The following is a 17467-nucleotide window of genomic DNA, read 5'->3' on the forward strand; positions in this document are numbered from 1 at the left end:
TTGAGGAATCTGCAGACATGAGGGGATTGGGGAAATTTTGGGTATTGGTGTTTCTAAGGAACCAGACTCTTTGTTATCAAGCTTAATTTGAAAAACTGAGCCTAATTTATTTAATTAGGAGGAGCCTCATTAATGTTTTAATCGTGCCTCGGTCATTTCATACAAAAGTGAGGTACATCACATTATCTCAAATTCTGTTTATATCTACTAGCTATATATTATTGTGGGATGTCTTGATCAGATGAAATTAAGGTTTTTTTAATCCAAAATTCCTTCCCTACATCTTCTCCTGCTTTTAATGGAGAATGGAGAATTCTATGAATTCATATACAAACTTAAAGTAAACCACTCCAAACTGGACTGCAGGAAATACGACTTTAGTAACTGAGTAGTAAATGCATGGAACTCACTACTTGACTCTGTAGTATCATCACCTAAGCCCCCAAACTTTACCCTTAGACTATCTACTGTTGACCTCACCTGATTCCTAAGAGGTCAGTAAGAACATAAGAAGAGCCATGCTGAATCAGGCCAAAGCCCATCGAGTCCAGCATTCTGTGTCACACAGTGGCCCACCAATTGTCCATGGGGATCTTGAGCAGAAAGAGAAGGCAAGACCCTCCCTTTCCCCTGACCCCCAACAAATGGTACTCAAGGGAATCCTGCCTGCCTCCACCAACATAGAGGCGGTACATGGACATCCGTTTCAATAAGCACCGATACACTTGGCATCTCTGAATCTATCTAATCCTGCCTTGAAGCTATCCAGGCTGACAGCTGTCACGACCTCTTCGGGAAGTGAACTCCATAAACCAACGACCCTCTGGGTGAAGAAATATTTCCCTTGATTTGTCCTCGCTTTCTTACTTATGAGCTTTAGGGAGTGCCCCCTTGTCCTAGTGTCGTGTGATAGAGAAAATAATTCTTCTCTATCCACCTTTTCTATCCCATGTATGATTTTATACACTTCGATCAAGTCACCCCTTAAACGCCGTCTTTCAAGGCTGAAGAGACCAACTCGTTGCAACAGGGCCACCATCAGGAACTTTGGGGCTCCATACAGCCTAAGTGTCTGGGGGGGGCCCGCCATTTTAAAACTATTTTAAGTCGCCAAGCCACTCCATCCCCCGGGGATCATTTCCCGCTTCACACCAAGCGAGGCGGTCCCATAGGCCAGTGTTTCCCAACCTTGGCAACTTGAAGATATCTGGACTTTAACTCCCAGAATTCCCCAGCCAGCAAATGCTGGCTGGGGAATTCTGGGAGTTGAAATCCAGATATCTTCAAGTTGTCAAGGTTGGGAAGCACTGCCATAGGCTATTTCAGGAACTGGGTTAAGCCGATTGTGTGGACTCGTCCAGGAGAAAGAAAGAAGCGGGAGTGACAAGGGAAAGAAAGATCCTCCTGGCATCGGTCAGGCGGAGCGAGGCTTATTTACGGCTCCTTGGCACTTCTCCATTCTTGTTGACAAAACCATGTGCTTTCTAGCGGGGGGAGGGGGAGGGGGATCCCACACCTGGCAGCCACCAGCGAGGAGCTGGAAAGGACGAGGGGAGAGAAAAAGCAGGGTACCAGCAGTTGGGCGGATGTCTTGAGGGGGCACTCCCATCTGGAAGGAAGGGAAGAAAGGCGAGGGCGAGCTATGAAGGAAGGAGGGAGGGTGGAAGGAAGGAAGGAAGGAATGGTAAAAGGGGCGATCAAGAGAGGAATGGGTGAATGAATGGACGGAGGGTGGGAAGGAAGGAAGGAAAGAGGGAAGGGACAGGAACAGAGGAGGGTGCAAAGAAAGCAAGGAAAGGTGTGAAAGGGGAGAGTAAGAGAGGAAGGAGTGAAAGAAGGGAGTGAGGGAGGAAAGAAGGGAGGAAGGAGAAGGAAAGCAGGAAATGGAGGGAGGGAAAGAAAGAAAGAAAGAAAGAAAGAAAGAAAGAAAGAAAGAAAGAAAGAAAGAAAGGGGGAAGGGACAGGAACAGAGGAAGGAAGGAAACTTATGAAAGGGGAGAGTAAGAGAGGAAGGACTGAAGAAAGGGAGGGAGGGAAGAAGGTAGGAAGGAGAAAGAAAAGAAGAAATAGAGGAAGGGAAGGTAAAAGAGAGAAAGAAAAAGAGAAAGAAAGAGAAAGAAAGAGGATGAAAGAGAAATAAAAAGAGAGAGGGGGAATGAAAGAAATGGAAAGAGGGAAGGAAGGAGAGAAAGCAAGAGAAAGAAAGAAAGCAAGATAAAGAAAAAAGAATGAAAGAGCAAGAGAGAAATAGAGAAAGAAAGAAAAAGCAATGAAAGAAATTGTGATTTTTACTATGCCAGCTCCTTCCCTCCCCCGCTCCCCACAAACCACCTACCCCTCTACCGCAAGAGGGAAGCGCCCGAGGCGCCGGGTTCTTCCCTTTCTCCCTCGCCCGCATCCTTGCCGCGTTGACTCACCAGGAGAAGGCTGGAGACCCACGCGGCTCCTCGGGGGGTGTTGCGGAAGGCGGCGGCGGAAGCCCCCATGCCTGGCAGGGGATGATGGGCAAGGGACGCCTCGGGGAAGGAGGGCAGGGCGGGAAGGGAATGAGGGGGCTGGCGGGGGTTTAGGAAAGGGGAGCCCGCCGGGCACGAGGGAACGCTGGCTGGGCAGGGCTCTGGGGCCAGCCTTGCAGCTCCTCGGCGGGAGGAGCTGAAAGCCACTGGGCGAGGACTGGGCTCAGCAGGAGAAGCGGCCGGCTTCCCATAGCGATGGGGAGCTTGGCTTCCGGAGGGCCGAGCTCCTTCATTTCATTTCATTTCATTTCATTTATTGGATTTATATGCCGCCCCTCTCCGAAAACTCGGGGCGGCTAACAACAATCATGAACAATGTACAGTAAAAAATCCAATACTAAAAGACTAACTTAAGACCCCTAAATGTATAAAACCAACATACGTACAAACATACCATACATACAGTTGTATTAGCCTAGGGGGAGAAGAAGTCTTAATTCCCCCATGCCTGGCGGCAGAGGTGGGTTTTGAGTAGCTTACGAAAGGCAAGGAGAGTAGGGGCAATTCTAATCTCTGGGGGGAGTTGGTTCCAGAGGGCCGGGGCCGCCACAGAGAAGGCTCTTCTCCTGGGTCCCGCCAAGTGGCATTGTTTCGTTGACGGGACCCGGAGAAGACCCACTCTGTGGGACCTAACTGGCCGCTGGGATTCATGCGGCAGAAGGCGGTTCCTGAGATAATCTGGTCCGGTGCCATGAAGGGCTTTATAGGTCATAACCAACACTTTGAATTGTGACCGGAAACTGATCGGCAACCAATGCAGACTGCGGAGTGTTGGTGTGACATGGGCATATTTGGGAAAGCCCATGATTGCTCTCGCAGCTGCATTCTGCACGATCTGAAGTTTCCGAACACTTTTCAAAGGTAGCCCCATGTAGAGAGCGTTACAGTAGTCGAGCCTCGAGGTGATGAGGGCATGAGTGACTGTGAGCAGTGACTCCCGGTCCAAATAGGGTCGCAACTGGTGCACCAGGCGAACCTGGGCGAACGCCCCCCTCGCCACAGCTGAAAGATGTTTCTCTAATGTGAGCTGTGGATCGAGGAGGACGCCCAAGTTGCGAACCCTCTCTGAGGGGGTCAATGTTTCTCCCCCCAGGGTAATGGACGGACAGATGGAATTGTCCTTGGGAGGCAAGACCCACAGCCACTCCGTCTTGTCCTTCCGCAGCTGCCATCGGGGCTCCCTGCCTTTCTGCCGGCCTCCCTGCCTTCTTTCCTCGCGGGGGTGGGGAAAAGGTGGGGGCCGCGGTCGGAGAAGCTCCGCAGAGGCAGAGTTCATCGCAATCGGGGTTGGAGAGTTTTTGGTGGGCGCTCCCCCCCCCATTATTCAATTTGGCCGGGCCCATGACGCCACTCCCAGTAGTACCGGTCTATCGGCGGCCCTGCGTTGCAACCTCGTTTCATAAGGGAGGTGCTCCATTTCCTTTATCATTCTTGTTGCCCTTTTATGCACCTTTTCCAGTTCCAGCTCCAGTAAGGGGCGGGCATAAGTGCACCAATGTGCCTACCGTCCCCTGTCCTTATGTTTCTCTCTTACCAGTATCATGTATATAAACATTGTTATATTTTTGCATACTACCAATATGTACTTGACAAAATAAATAAATAAAAAATAAAATAAAAATATGTGTGGCACAATCACAAAGAGCTTCACAGTCACTGCTTTAATGTCACATGGCTATCACAAATATGGGAAAGGATATCTTAGAAATTAAGAATGAATGACAGAGTTATAGCATAACAGTATGATTTTGGGAAACATCACTAAAGTCAAATATAGTTGTCACTAATATGTCATAGAGGACTAGACTTTTTACCCATCGAAATGCCTCAGAAGTCAGCTTTCCTCAAGACTTAGAAAAAGCTTTAATCTGACAGCTCAATCTATATGTGAAAAAAGCATAACCCACCATTTTCTATAGTTTATGAAGATCCAGATGCACTTATCACAGCAAAGACACATCAGAAATGCTGAGTCTCTTTAGTCAAGGTTAACATTTGCCCAGAAGGCAAATAATGTATTGTTTGGAAAAAGCCTGCTCGCTTCATCAAGATGTGCAGAGGTTAAATGTAACAAACTATCATCACCGAACATCTGCTCACAGGGACGGTTCCAATTAAAACAAACATTTTAATCTGCAGCTAAATACATTAAACTGTTTTGTTAGCTTGTTTGTACCGTTTTATTGTTGACATTTTTATAGTGCTGTGGAATTATGTTTGTACGCCACCTGGAGGTCCAAGTTGATAAAAAGAGGGGATTATAAACTTTCGCACGTTGGATCTATCCTTTTGAGTAGATCCATTGAAATAAATGGAAATCAATTTGTCGTGATTAACTTAAGCTCCGTTGATTTCATTGAATTTAATCTAGATATAATTAAGCCTAGACCCAACCCATAATAATTAAATGGCTCTGTTAGTGTGTTTGCATCTAATTATAGGTGAATATTGGAGTTTCTAACCTATGCTTTTAGATCCTAAATTTCATTCTCCAGAGCATCTGAATTATCATTCCTAACCTGACAGTATTTTGGCGCCATCTAGTGGCGTATTAAATATTAGAGGGGGGGAAGTAAAGGAGCCTGAAGATAGATTGCACACCTTGAAACATATATATAAAATAACTGCACAGTATACACATTCTATTGATGAAACACATGGGAGTGTAAAAAGTACTCCTCCTTACAACTCTGCAGCTCGCCCTAATGAATGGATGGGCATGTGGAGAAAGCAAAATTGCACAATGAAACCTTACTGTTTTTTTTCAAAGACATCGTTTTGTCAAAAAAAATTAAAAATGCTCAAAAGACCAAAAGCTAGTGTTTTATTTAAAAGGTCAATAACAAAAGGCTGTTCAGGAATAAAACAGAAACCAATTCAGAAACTGGTGGCATAGGACAAAGCTCTTCAAATGAATACAAAATAGTTTACTCCCTTTTAAAATTAAACACAGTTCTTCTCAATCTACAGTATATTCAAAGATAAAATGAGCTGTTCCAGTCCTCAAGAATCCTTGTTCTTTTCAAGTGAATGGCTTCATACATTTCGAAATGCCTGCACTTAAGTAACTGGAGTGGATGGAGCGACATTTCATAATAGAATGATAATATAAAAAACAACATGTAGGTTACTGTCCTCGATGTATTGATTATAACCTCCCAAAATATTTTCAGGCAATACAGTGATACCTTGTCTTACAAACTTAATTGGTTCCGGGACAAGGTTCTCAAAGTTAAAAGTTTGTAAAACGAAACAATATTTCCCATAGGAATCAATGGAAAAGCGATTAATGTGTGCAAGCCCAAAATTCACCCCTTTTGCCAGCCGAAGCCCCTGTTTTTGCACTGCTGGGATTCCCCTGAGCCTCCCCTCCATGGGAAACCCCACCTCCGGACTTCTTTTTTTTTTGCGATGATGCGATTTCACTGAGGCTCCTCTCGCTGGGAAACCCCACCTCCGGACTTCCGTTGCCAGCGAAGCGCCCGTTTTTGTGTTGCTGGGATTCCCCTGTTGGGATTCCCCTGCAGCATCACAAAAACACAGAAGTCCAGAGGTGGGGTTTCCCATGGAGGGGAGCCTCAGGGGAATCCCAACAGCACAAAAACGGGTGCTTCGCTGGCAACGGAAGTCCGGAGGTGGGGCATCCCAGCGGCGGTGGTAGGTTTGTAAGGTGAAAATAGTTTGTAAGAAGAGGCAAAAAAATCTTAAACCCCGGGTTTGTATCTCGAAGTTTGTATCACGAGGCGTTTGTAAGACGAGGTATCACTGTACTTTAAACAGTGTATCACAATATTATCAACATGTATTCATCACCTTCTATTACGCTGTAGAAATGAAGTTTTGGAAATATAACAGAGGGATATGCAAATTACTAGATTCTCGCCGCCCCGAGTCTTCGGAGAGGGGCGGCATACAAATCTAATAAATTATTATTATTATTTATGAAACAGCCCAATGAGCTTTGCTGGAGAATATTTCCAACGAATCTAACCCAAGTTCTAAGCCTTGAATTATGCAACCATGTCACTTCACCCCCTCCTTGTTTAGCAACTAGCCTGGTTAGTGACCATTTGCAAATAGGATGGCAATAATTCATTTTTTAATCAGTGTTCATATTTATGACTAAATTTTGTGCACCTGATAACAATGCACACTGGAATAAATGACACTGCTGTACTGTAGCTGTACTTACGAGAGAACTTTATCTTAATGTGATCTTCACAATATGCCTTTCTCTTTCCATGCCAGGTGTTCACTCAGCAATCATTTCACTTAACAACCTTGTTGTTAAAATGAAACTCAGTCGCTAAACAAACAGTGGGTGGAAAAAAACTTCAGCTTGCGCAAATATCTTATTCTTCCGGTGCCTATCCAGTTCCCTTTTTAGTACAAATTTCATTCAGACAATGTACTATATGTATGAGTTTATGTATAAATATGTTGGTGTGTGTGTGTGTGTGTGCATGTAATGTGTATGTGATCAGTGGAGAAACCCTTTTTTTTTTACTAGTTGTTCTGTGAGGCAGGGAAAGGATACTGCAAAAATCCCCATTTCTATCCCATTCCTGGGGAAGGGATATTACAAAATCTCCATTCCCACCCCTCTCTGGGGCCAGCCAAAGGTGGTATCCTCGGAGATGGGTGGCATATAAATCCAATTAATAATAATATTTATTATTATTATTATTATTATTATTATTATTATTATTATTATTATTATTATTATTATGTCAATACAACACAGCAAACGAGATCACTATGCTGGATTTCGTATTTCATCACCAGTCGGGCACTTCCCAAGCACCTAGGATTGTGTGATGTAGCGACAAATTATGTTTGCCGATCCCAGTAAAGTGGCCTTTTGCAATTGACAGATGGAGATTTTGTCAATTCCGATGGTTTTCAAACGTCCGCTGAGATCCTTTGGCACTGCGCCCAGCGTGCCAAGTACCACCGGGGCCACTTTCACTGGCTTATGCCAGAGTCATTGCACCTCGATTTTTAGATCTTCATATTTCACTAATTTCAGTTCTTTGCCACTGGCAAATGGTAGTTCCGGCACAAGTTCCAGTGGATCATCATCCAGTAGATTATTATTATTATTATTATTATTATTATTATTATTATTATTATTTATTATTATCCGATTCTTTGGACTACTCAAAATTTCTACTGCCAGTTCTCCAGAACCTGTCGGAACCTAGATTTTGATGTATCTTGTGGAACTAAACATGGACAAAATATTAAATTGCCACTTGATGTTCATTAAAGAAGCGAGTTTCTGGCCTTTCCCCTCTGTATTTATTTATTTGTATGCCGCCCACTCCCGAAGGACTCAGGGCGGCTATATATATTTTATTACATTTAAAATTTAAAACTCTACTCTGTATCAAGGATGCAGCCATAGAAGTGGTCCAGCAGCATTAAGTATTTAGGGGTGCAGATAAGGGACAATCCTAATAGGCCTTCCATACGTCATTCTTAGTGGAGTGTGCAAACCAGTGTCTGCATTTCCTGCATTGGCCACTTTTTAAAATTTTATTTATTGTTAGAGTTGGAAGGGACCATGCGGGTCATCAAGTCCAAACCCCTGCCTAAGCAGCTTGGTGTCATCTGCGAATTTGATTAGTTGCCCTTCTATTCCCTCGTCCAGGTCATTGATGAAAATGTTGAAGAGCACGGGGCCCAGGACAGAACCTTGTGGTACCCTGCTGCCTACTTTCTTCCATGTGGATTTGGAACCGTTGAGGACAACCCGTTGGGTGCGGTCGGTCAGCCAACTGTTAATCCATCCGCATGTGTTGTAATCTACCCTGCTTTTTTCTAATTTGTTGATTAGGAGATTTTGGTCAACTTTATCAAAAGCTTTGCTGAAGTCTAAGTATATGAGGTCCACTATGTTGTGCTGGTCTACTGATTTGGTTATGGTGTTGAAAAAGGATATGAGATTGGTTTGGCATGATTTGTTTCTGACAAACCCGTGTTGGCTGTTAGATATTATCCTGTTTGTTTCCAGGTAGTGGCAAAGCTGGTTTTTTTTTAATTTTCTCCAGTATTTTTCCAGGTATTGAAGTCAGACTAATAGGTCTGTAGTTGTCTGGATCCATCTTTTTACCTTTTTTGTGAATGGGAACTACATCAGCTCGTTTCCAGTCATCTGGTAGGTCTCCAGTGACCCAAGATTTTTGGTAGATGAGGAGAAGAGGTTCTGCTATGGTGTCTGCCAGTTCTTTTAGGACTCTGGGGTGAAAGAACTGGCAGACACCATAGCGGAACCTATTTGCAGAGGCACGATTGAAAGAGTTTTTACAAACTGCATCCCAGTTTGGTTTGGTGTTACAGTGCTTCAAAGAGCAAGTCCATTCAGAGAGTGGTAAGGACAGCCGAGAAAATTACAGGAAGCTTGCTTCCTGTGGATAGTGTTTATAAGCACTATGTGCTTAGAACTCAAAGCATTGTCAGAGATCCCCCACACCCACTTCACAGTCTGTTTCTGTTGCTCCCTTCTAGGAGGTTTTGAAGTACAGTGGTACCTCTACTTACGAACTTAATTTGTTCCATGACCAGGTTCTTAAGTAGTAAAGTTTGTAAGAAGAAGCCATTTTTCCCATAGGAATCAATGTAAAAGCTAATAATGCGTGTGATTGGGGAAACCACAGGGAGGGTGGAGGCCCTGTTTCCTCCCAGGAGATTCCTAGAGAGGTTCCACAGAGGCTTCTCTCTGCCTTCTCCGGCCCTGTTTCCTCCCAGGAGATTCCTAGAGAGGCCCCAAGGAGGCTTCTCCCCACCTTTTCCGGTTACAGTTTCGGAGGCTCGGGTTCGTAAGTGGAAAATGGTTCTCGAGAAGAGGCAAAAAAATCTTGAACACCCGGTTCTTATCTAGAAAAGTTTGTAAGTAGAGGTGTTCTTAGGTAGAGGTACCACTGTATTTTTAGCAGGGCTACCAGATTATCTAACAGCTTTGTTTCCTATGCCATCCGTCTGTTAAACTTGCAAGATTCATTTTTCTTGTCATATGCATGTATACATCTGAATTAGACAGTGTTGTTTCTCCATGCCATATAATGTATGGGGGTATATGCATAAATTTGAATTTATTTATTTTGTCATGTTTATGTAGTGTATATTGGAGGTGGAGACCCTTTGAGAGCTGTATGCAACAAAATTTCATTTTATGTATGTCGATTAGTGTAGATTCAAAGCAACACTAAAGTTATTCTAAGTCTAACAAAAGTTGTTCTAATTACTATAATGTGAATATTAGTTTTTGCCAAGCCTTTCCTCACACAAGTAATTCATCAGCACAGTCTTCCATTTTGCTTTAACATTTTGGGACGGTAAAAGGTTGCAGCTCATTTTAATTCTTTCTTTGATTCTATTTCATGAGCAGATGATTAACCTTCAGTGCTGGATAGCATACGGGGCTCTAGACTGTGTGCAGTCCACTTAGTTATTATGATGACCATTCAAAGTCAGTGTATCTTTCCAAGACAGACTCCAAAGCTTTAATCTGATGATGGATGAGAATGCATTAAGGATCCTAATGTTTTTCCAATAATTAAGGAATAAATGTTTGCTCCAGAGGAAAAAGGGTTGTAGAACATACATTTTAAAACTCTGGCACGTCTGATAATAAATATTTACAGTGATCTGGCATGATCTATAAACATCCATTCACATATAAACACCCATATTTTACAAATAAATTTCCCTTTAATTTTTTTTTAAGAAAAACACTTCAGTACTGGTTTGACATGTGGGGTTTTTTTTTAAATTCTTAATGATCTTTTTAAGAAGTGGAGGGGGGGCTTATGTGTACAATTTTCAAGTTTTTTAGACAAGTGTTTTAACTTCAACCAATTGCCTCAGTCTAAAAAGGAAAGGCAAATCTTCATAATCCAGCCCATTTCAAAAATCTTCCCTTCCCTTTTTAGTGACTCGTGTTACAAGAGTATTAGCTGCTCTTTTTTATCCCCTTCTATAAACACAACAGCCAATAAGGCCACTCTATAAACAATTGCTTTTGGTTATTTAAAAAGTGGTCAATAATATCAATCATTATGTATCATCCAAGTATTTATGCTTGTCTACTTTTTCATATAAATCAGGAGGAGGCCCTTTTGTCAAGGGCGGAACACCTTCAATCAAGGTTGCAAGCATTCCAACTACAAACAGTGCAAAATATAATCAATATCATTCTTATGCTTTTTCCCCCTATGCTCTCAATGGCAAGAGATACAGATAAAATTAATTCTAGTCAACTTAAGAGCCTTGGTGGCGCAGGGGTTAGAGTGCAGTACTGCAAGCTACTTCTGCTGATCACCGGCTGCCAGCAGTTTGGCAGACTGAATCTCAGTAGGCTCAAGGTTGACTCAGCCTTCCATCCTTCCAGGGTCGGTAAAATGAGGACCCAGATTGTTGGGGGCAAGAGGCTTACTCTCTGTAAGCCAGTTAGAGAGGGCTGTAAAAGCACTGTGAAGCGGTATATAAATGTATATGCTATTGCTATTTAGGGTTGTGGCTATTTCCATAAGAAACAACAAGAAATTTAGTAGCAGGGACCTACTAGTCCCATTTGGACTTTCGGAAGGCGCATCACAATTAAATGAAAAATAGGCAATAATGTACATCAGGAGTGTCAAACTTGCAGTGTCACGTGACGTATCAGGACTTTCTTCTCCCTTTGCTAAACCAGGCGTGGGCGTGGCCAGTGCGCGATGCAGCTGGCCTATAAGTTTGACAGCCCTTATTTATTTATTTATTATTTGTTTATTTATTTGTTGATTTATTTGTTGATTTATTTGACTTTTATGCCACCCCTCTCTGAGGACTCGGGGCAGCTTACAACATATATAGGAACAATATAACATCCTAAATCCAATTAATATAAATTAGTAATCTAAAAAACCCCAAAACTGTAAAAAACACTCATTCATCCCATGTGCATTCATGGGAAATTATTTAGGAAATACTATTCGATTGTACACATTCTCCCTCCCCTCCCGAACCATTTAAAACAAGGGTAACAGAAATCTAAATAGGATGTACACAACATTGAGGGTCAGACAAAGTTAGAATGATTGTACAACGTGATTAGCAAGATAAATCGAGAAGATTAAAAAGAGTGACAATTTTGTACAAGTAAGAAAAATAAACAAAGTGATACTTAAGACAAGAGTAAATGGCTAAGATAAACATAGTAAGATCCCGTGGAGCAAACTGCTGTAGTAACAAATGAAAATATTTCATCCATACACCTGCCGTCCCAGGTGTAAGGAAACATGCACACCCACAAGGAAGCAAACAGAGGAATGATTAATGAGTAAAACTAAATGTGCAGGTAGTCCTCAGTTAACAATGGCAATTGGGACCAATAACTTTGTCACTAAGTGACAATGACTACACTGATTTATGACAACAGTTCCAGCAGCTCTAGTTGCCATTAGAAGAACCTTGCGTTATGCCATCCGATTGTCATTTGCGGACTCCTGCTGTCTTTCCCGTTGCTTCTGCTAGTTGGAAGCTAGCAGCGGAAATTGAAAATAAAGACCATGCGACCACAGGATGCTGCAACCATTTAATCGCAAGCCAGTTGCCAAGCACCTGAATCAGGATCACAGGACCACGGGGACGCTACGATGGCCACAACTTTGAGGACCAGGCACAAATCTCCTCATTCAACACTGTCATAACTTTGAATCAACGGCCATTAACCTAGAATTAGTTGTATAATGATAGTTCTAAATGCATACAGCAATAGGAACAAAGCCATGGAGAAGCATATTTCAGAGAGATACTTATCTTTTAATCAAAAATGAAGTCAGAGTGCCAGACTGGGATTGCACTGTTAATTAAGACTGAGGCCCTCTGTGAGTTTCATGCCAGAATCTCCTTCCTTCAGCTGTGATTTGCTACTTTTTAAAAAGTGTAACATTTTAGGCAAGTCACATGTAAGTTGCATCATCAACTTACAATTTCTTAGCTTTTCCATTACACACACACACAAAAAATACTGACTAAATGCAGCTCAGCTGGATTTTAATTTCCAGATCACTGTCAGCGCTGAGGAAGGAAGGAAGGAAGGAAGGAAGGAAGGAAGGAAGGAAGGAAGGAAGGAAGGAAGGAAGGAAGGAAGGAGATACAAGGCTACAAAGGTCTTGCTACATGTCACAAATAAAGCAGGGGGTTAAAAAAAAAGGTCCAGTGTGCTTCTCTTTCACTTCACTGCTCTGGAGCAATGAGGCTGTCAATCCTAAAATAAATAGGGAGATTATAGTGCAAACATGGTCACCTTAATAAATAGATCATGCATAATGCAAATTCCTCAAGTAAATTAGGACAGGGATTGTCAGTAAGAAAGTAATAATACAGAAATAACATGCTTGGAGGGAGACATTATATATGACTCCTGCCCATTTAACCTTTTTCACTTCTGCCTCTTCAAACAGGTTCATAATTCATGATTCTACTTCAAAAGAGCTGACATTCTGAACACTTTAGTATTTAAAAACTCTGCAAAGGAGGCCAATTATCTGACCTAGAATTCATCATGTTTTCTCCTAAATGGCCATTTGGAGTGTTGTGACACATGATCAGCTGCCAACAGAACCAGACGGACAAATTCTTCCACATCGAAGGCGTAATTTGTAAATTTTGGATGTTTTCCTAATGTCGGGTGATGCCCCTGAAGAAATAGGAGTTAGAATTATTTTAAGGAAGCACTGAGGTAAAACTAGCATATTGAGTAATTATTATAATTCATAATAGTTGATTTATTGATCCACCACAAAACTATCGTATCAGTTAGAAACCCCTCGCAGCAATGCTATTGACAGCCTAAACTAATGGCCAATTAATTTCATTACTCTTCCTCCCCCAGCTATTAATATAAAATGACTCCTTAATCAGAGCAGAGAATTTAATTTGGGCTGTAGAACAGAATCATATTTCATGTAGAAGAACTGAGAAGGGTAATACAAAAACAATTAAGACACAAGGAAATAAAGTCCTTTCCACCCATCCATCCATCCCACCCAACTTTCTATTACCTCATCCTGAGGGAATACTTTATCCTGCTGTTGCCAGGTGATGTAATGGATACCTCTCAGCCTTGCAAGGTCTAAGTAGCAACGTTCATCTTTACAATTGTACCTACAGGGAGGCAGAAATGACGGGGATTTTTCAGAAACAACTTTACCAGAAAAGTAACGAGTTGGTGTTATCTTCTTTTTTTCAGTTCTGTCCCTATAGAAAGGAGGAGCAAGTTATGGAAAGCCAAAGATCAAATGCTTCATGTTTATCCTTGCTAGTTTGTAGTTGTATCACCTATGAAAACAGTGAATAGAGAGAACGGGGAACTGCAACAGCTACACACAGTTTTAAAACACAGTACTGTGGTACCTCTACTTACGAACTTAATTTATTCTATGACCAGCTTCTTAAGTAGAAAAGTTTGTAAGAAGAAGCAATTTTTCCCATAAGAATCAATGTAAAAGCAAATAATGCATGCGATGGGGAAACCACAGGGCGGGTGGAGACTCTGTTTCCTCCCAGGAGATTCCTAGAGAGGCCCCATGGAGGCTTCTCCCCGGCTTTTCTGGTGCTGTTTCCTCCCAGGAGATTCCTAGAGAGGCCCCATGGAGGCTTCTCCCCAGCTTTCCCAGTGCTGTTTCCTCCCAGGAGATTCCTAGAGAGGCCCCACAGAGGCTTCTCCATGCCTTTTCCGGCCCTGTTTCCTCCCAGTAGATTCCTAGAGAGGCCCCATGGAGGCTTCTCCATGCCTTTTCCGGTTACAGTTTCGGAGGCTCGGGTTTGTAAGTGGAAAATGGTTCTTGAGAAGAGGCAAAAAAGTCTTGAACACCCGATTCTTATCTAGAAAGGTTCTTATCTAGAAAGGTTCTTATCTAGAAAGGTAAGTAGAGGTGTTCTTAGGTAGAGGTGCCACTGTATCTTTACGGGCAGCAAGAGTAGTCCAATCAACAAACCTGGCCATGTTCTCATGAGAGAGAAGATAAAGAAAGAAGCAGCCACAAAGAACAAGCACATCCTCTTTGTGGTTGATATCCACATGACTTGCCTCAGAGTGAAAGATTAGATGTGATTTTTAAAGTCTGTTTAAAAATGATCCAGGCAACAACTAGCTTTTCTGACAAACCACCCAGAAAAGGAGACTGGGTTTAGCCTGGAGGCTGCCTGCTGTCAACCTCAATCCAATAAAAGCCAGCAAACAGGGTTACCACATCGATTTGAAGAAGGATTTCTTGATTTTTACCAATTACCACCCAGGTAATTTTGACAGCTCCTATGACACAGGAAGTCGTGCCATCCTTCACTGTCACGCATATATTAAAAACCACAAATTTGGAGCTTTCTCTGCAGCAGGAAATCCATCTTCGTGTAATGCATGCCCACACCCTCATACAAAGATATTAAACATACAAGCATAAATGCCAAGGAAAGACTTACAGTTCGAAGATGACAGCCCAATCTGGCAAAAAGAGAAGATGAGTAAGGCCTGCTCCATGCATTCCAATAAAGACATCAGAATTGTGGGTTATCTTCAGCTGGTCCTTAAATTCGAGCTCCCTATATAAAGCAATATAAGTAAGGATATATACACATATGCATACACACACACACACACACACACACACATATATATAGTGGTACCTCTACTTACGAACTTAACTCGTTCCGTGACCAGGTTCTTAAGTAGTAAAGTTTGTAAGAAGAAGCAATTTTTCCCATAGGAATCAATGTAAAAGCAAATAATGCATGATTGGGGAAACCACAGGGAGGGTGGAGGCCCTGTTTCCTCCCAGGAGATTCCTAGAGAGGTCCCACAGAGGCTTCTCCATGCCTTTTCTGGCCCTGTTTCCTCCCAGGAGATTCCTAGAGAGGCCCCACAGAGGCTTCTCCATGCCTTTTCTGGCCCTGTTTCCTCCCAGGAGATTCCTAGAGAGGCCCCACAGAGGCTTCTCCATGCCTTTTCCGGTTACAGTTTCGGAGGCTCGGGTTTGTAAGTGGAAAATGGTTCTTGAGAAGAGGCAAAAAAATCTTGAACACTCGGTTCTTATCTAGAAAAGTTCACAAGTAGAGGCATTTATAGGTAGAGGTATCACTTTATAAACATACGCACACACACACACGCACACCTATATGCAAGTTTGTGCATGCCAAAAAAAAAGCACAAGAAATCACAATTTGAAAATAGCTCAAGGCTATGAAAAAATGAAATGTAATGAATAAGAAACACATTAAAATAAAAATATCCTTGAGCTACATCATCTTGTGTATTTCTAAACTGCCTCACAACGACACTTCCCTAGGTGGTTTGCAAATCTATTAAAACATACAATATACAGTAAATCAAAGAGACACAAAATGACCAAACAACAGCATGATAAGTGATTAAAACCACTAGCAATAATAGCAAATGAAATGCAGCTGACAAAAATCAAAGTAAAGCCAACGGCAAAACAGAAAAAGGATTTCCTAAAGTGCCTGAAATAATAATGTATTTCAAAATGTTCATCCAGCACATTATTTATGGGGAAACATTTTCCCCAATGGGTGCCAGCAATGAGAAGACTCCTTTAACAAAATGAAATTCAATGGTGAAAAAGTATGGTTCTACATATGTAGACAAGTACATTACTAAATTTATATCCATGGAGAACTTTATGGCAGTATGTTTTTCAGAATAATAATAATAATAATAATAATAATTATTATTATTATTATTATTATTATTATTATTATTATTATTATTATTAATTCAATTTGTATGCTGCCCCTCTCCGTACAATAACAGAGAAACCTTGTATACATCATTCCTTAGAAAGTATCCTACAGTTTTGTGGATTATTATTGTTCATAAGATGATGTTTGATAGTTGAGAAACAGAGGTGTGAAAAGCATAAAGAAATTTATTGTTATGAAGTTATGAAGTGGAAACTGTGCTGGAGAGAAATAGGATATTATTATATCATTATAATTGATTTTGATTATTAAGGAAAGAAAATATTTTTGTGATAAAATGGTAAATAAGAAATGTTGGTTCAGCTGATAAAATAACAAATTATACTGAGAAACTAGGAATGGATTGGATAGAAAGGATTGTCTTTAAATTAATGAGTTTCATCTTGAAAAAGGTTTGGAGTAAGGGCAAATGGTGATATAATGTTAGAAAAGAAGAAAGAGGAATATAAAAATTAAAAAATAGAGAAAGAATATTATGGCAGAAATCAAAATATATAAATTGTACTTGGGGATGTTATAAATTGTACACATTTTTTTTGACCCGGTCAATACTCTGTTCAGAGAAAATACATTGTTTGTTTATTTGTTTGTGTGTAAAAACTATAGAAAATGCAAAAAAACCCTTTGTCCTACAATTTCATTAATTCAAAGTAACTGGGCTGTACGCAGTTCGTGGCTTTGCAATATGGAAAAGCATTTTGGCTTGTTCAAAGGAAGACACTGAATGCTTGTTCTCAGCCCACTGCAATTGCTCTTCAGAGGTTGTGGAGAACCTTCTGAAATACAAACTCCTATTAAGTAAGAAGGATCAATGATAGTCTCACGCTAGCCACTGCCGCGTATAAGAATAGTGCATGTAACATCTTTGCTGTATGGGCTCCATTGGATGTGGTGTGTTTCTGAGTCCAATTCAAGATGGTAGCTATAACTTTTAAAGCCCTACATGGCATGGGGCTGAGCTATCTAAAAAAACCATCTTCACCCCATCACATCAGCCTGTATCATCTAGATAGGAAGGGAAAATATATTATTTTGACTGCCAGAGTCTGGGAAGAGCGCCTTTTCTCCCACTGCCCCTGCTCTTTGGAACATTCTCCACTTCCTCTATTAAGCAAGGGGAGCCCCCACTCTCCTGGCCTTTCATAATTATTTAAATATTGCTCTGCTTGCGACTCAAAGACGAACCCTGA

At 41.6% G+C, this 17467-nt stretch overlaps 1 protein-coding gene across 1 annotated transcript in view; it reads right to left on the minus strand.

Moving 5' to 3' along the window:
• Positions 1-10209: 10209 nt before the first annotated feature.
• EOGT (EGF domain specific O-linked N-acetylglucosamine transferase) overlaps positions 10210-17467 on the minus strand; it is a 54655-nt gene continuing 47397 nt past the window's right edge. Inside the window, exons 15-17 of the mRNA XM_070738194.1 lie at positions 14982-15101; positions 13565-13667; positions 10210-13200 (exon numbers count right to left, since the gene is read on the minus strand). Coding sequence (XP_070594295.1) covers positions 13054-13200; positions 13565-13667; positions 14982-15101 — 370 coding nt within the window. The 3' untranslated portion in view covers positions 10210-13053. The remainder of the gene's footprint in view (positions 13201-13564; positions 13668-14981; positions 15102-17467) is intronic.

Source organism: Erythrolamprus reginae, chromosome 2 (assembly GCF_031021105.1).
Source record: "Erythrolamprus reginae isolate rEryReg1 chromosome 2, rEryReg1.hap1, whole genome shotgun sequence".
NCBI lineage: Eukaryota > Metazoa > Chordata > Lepidosauria > Squamata > Dipsadidae > Erythrolamprus > Erythrolamprus reginae.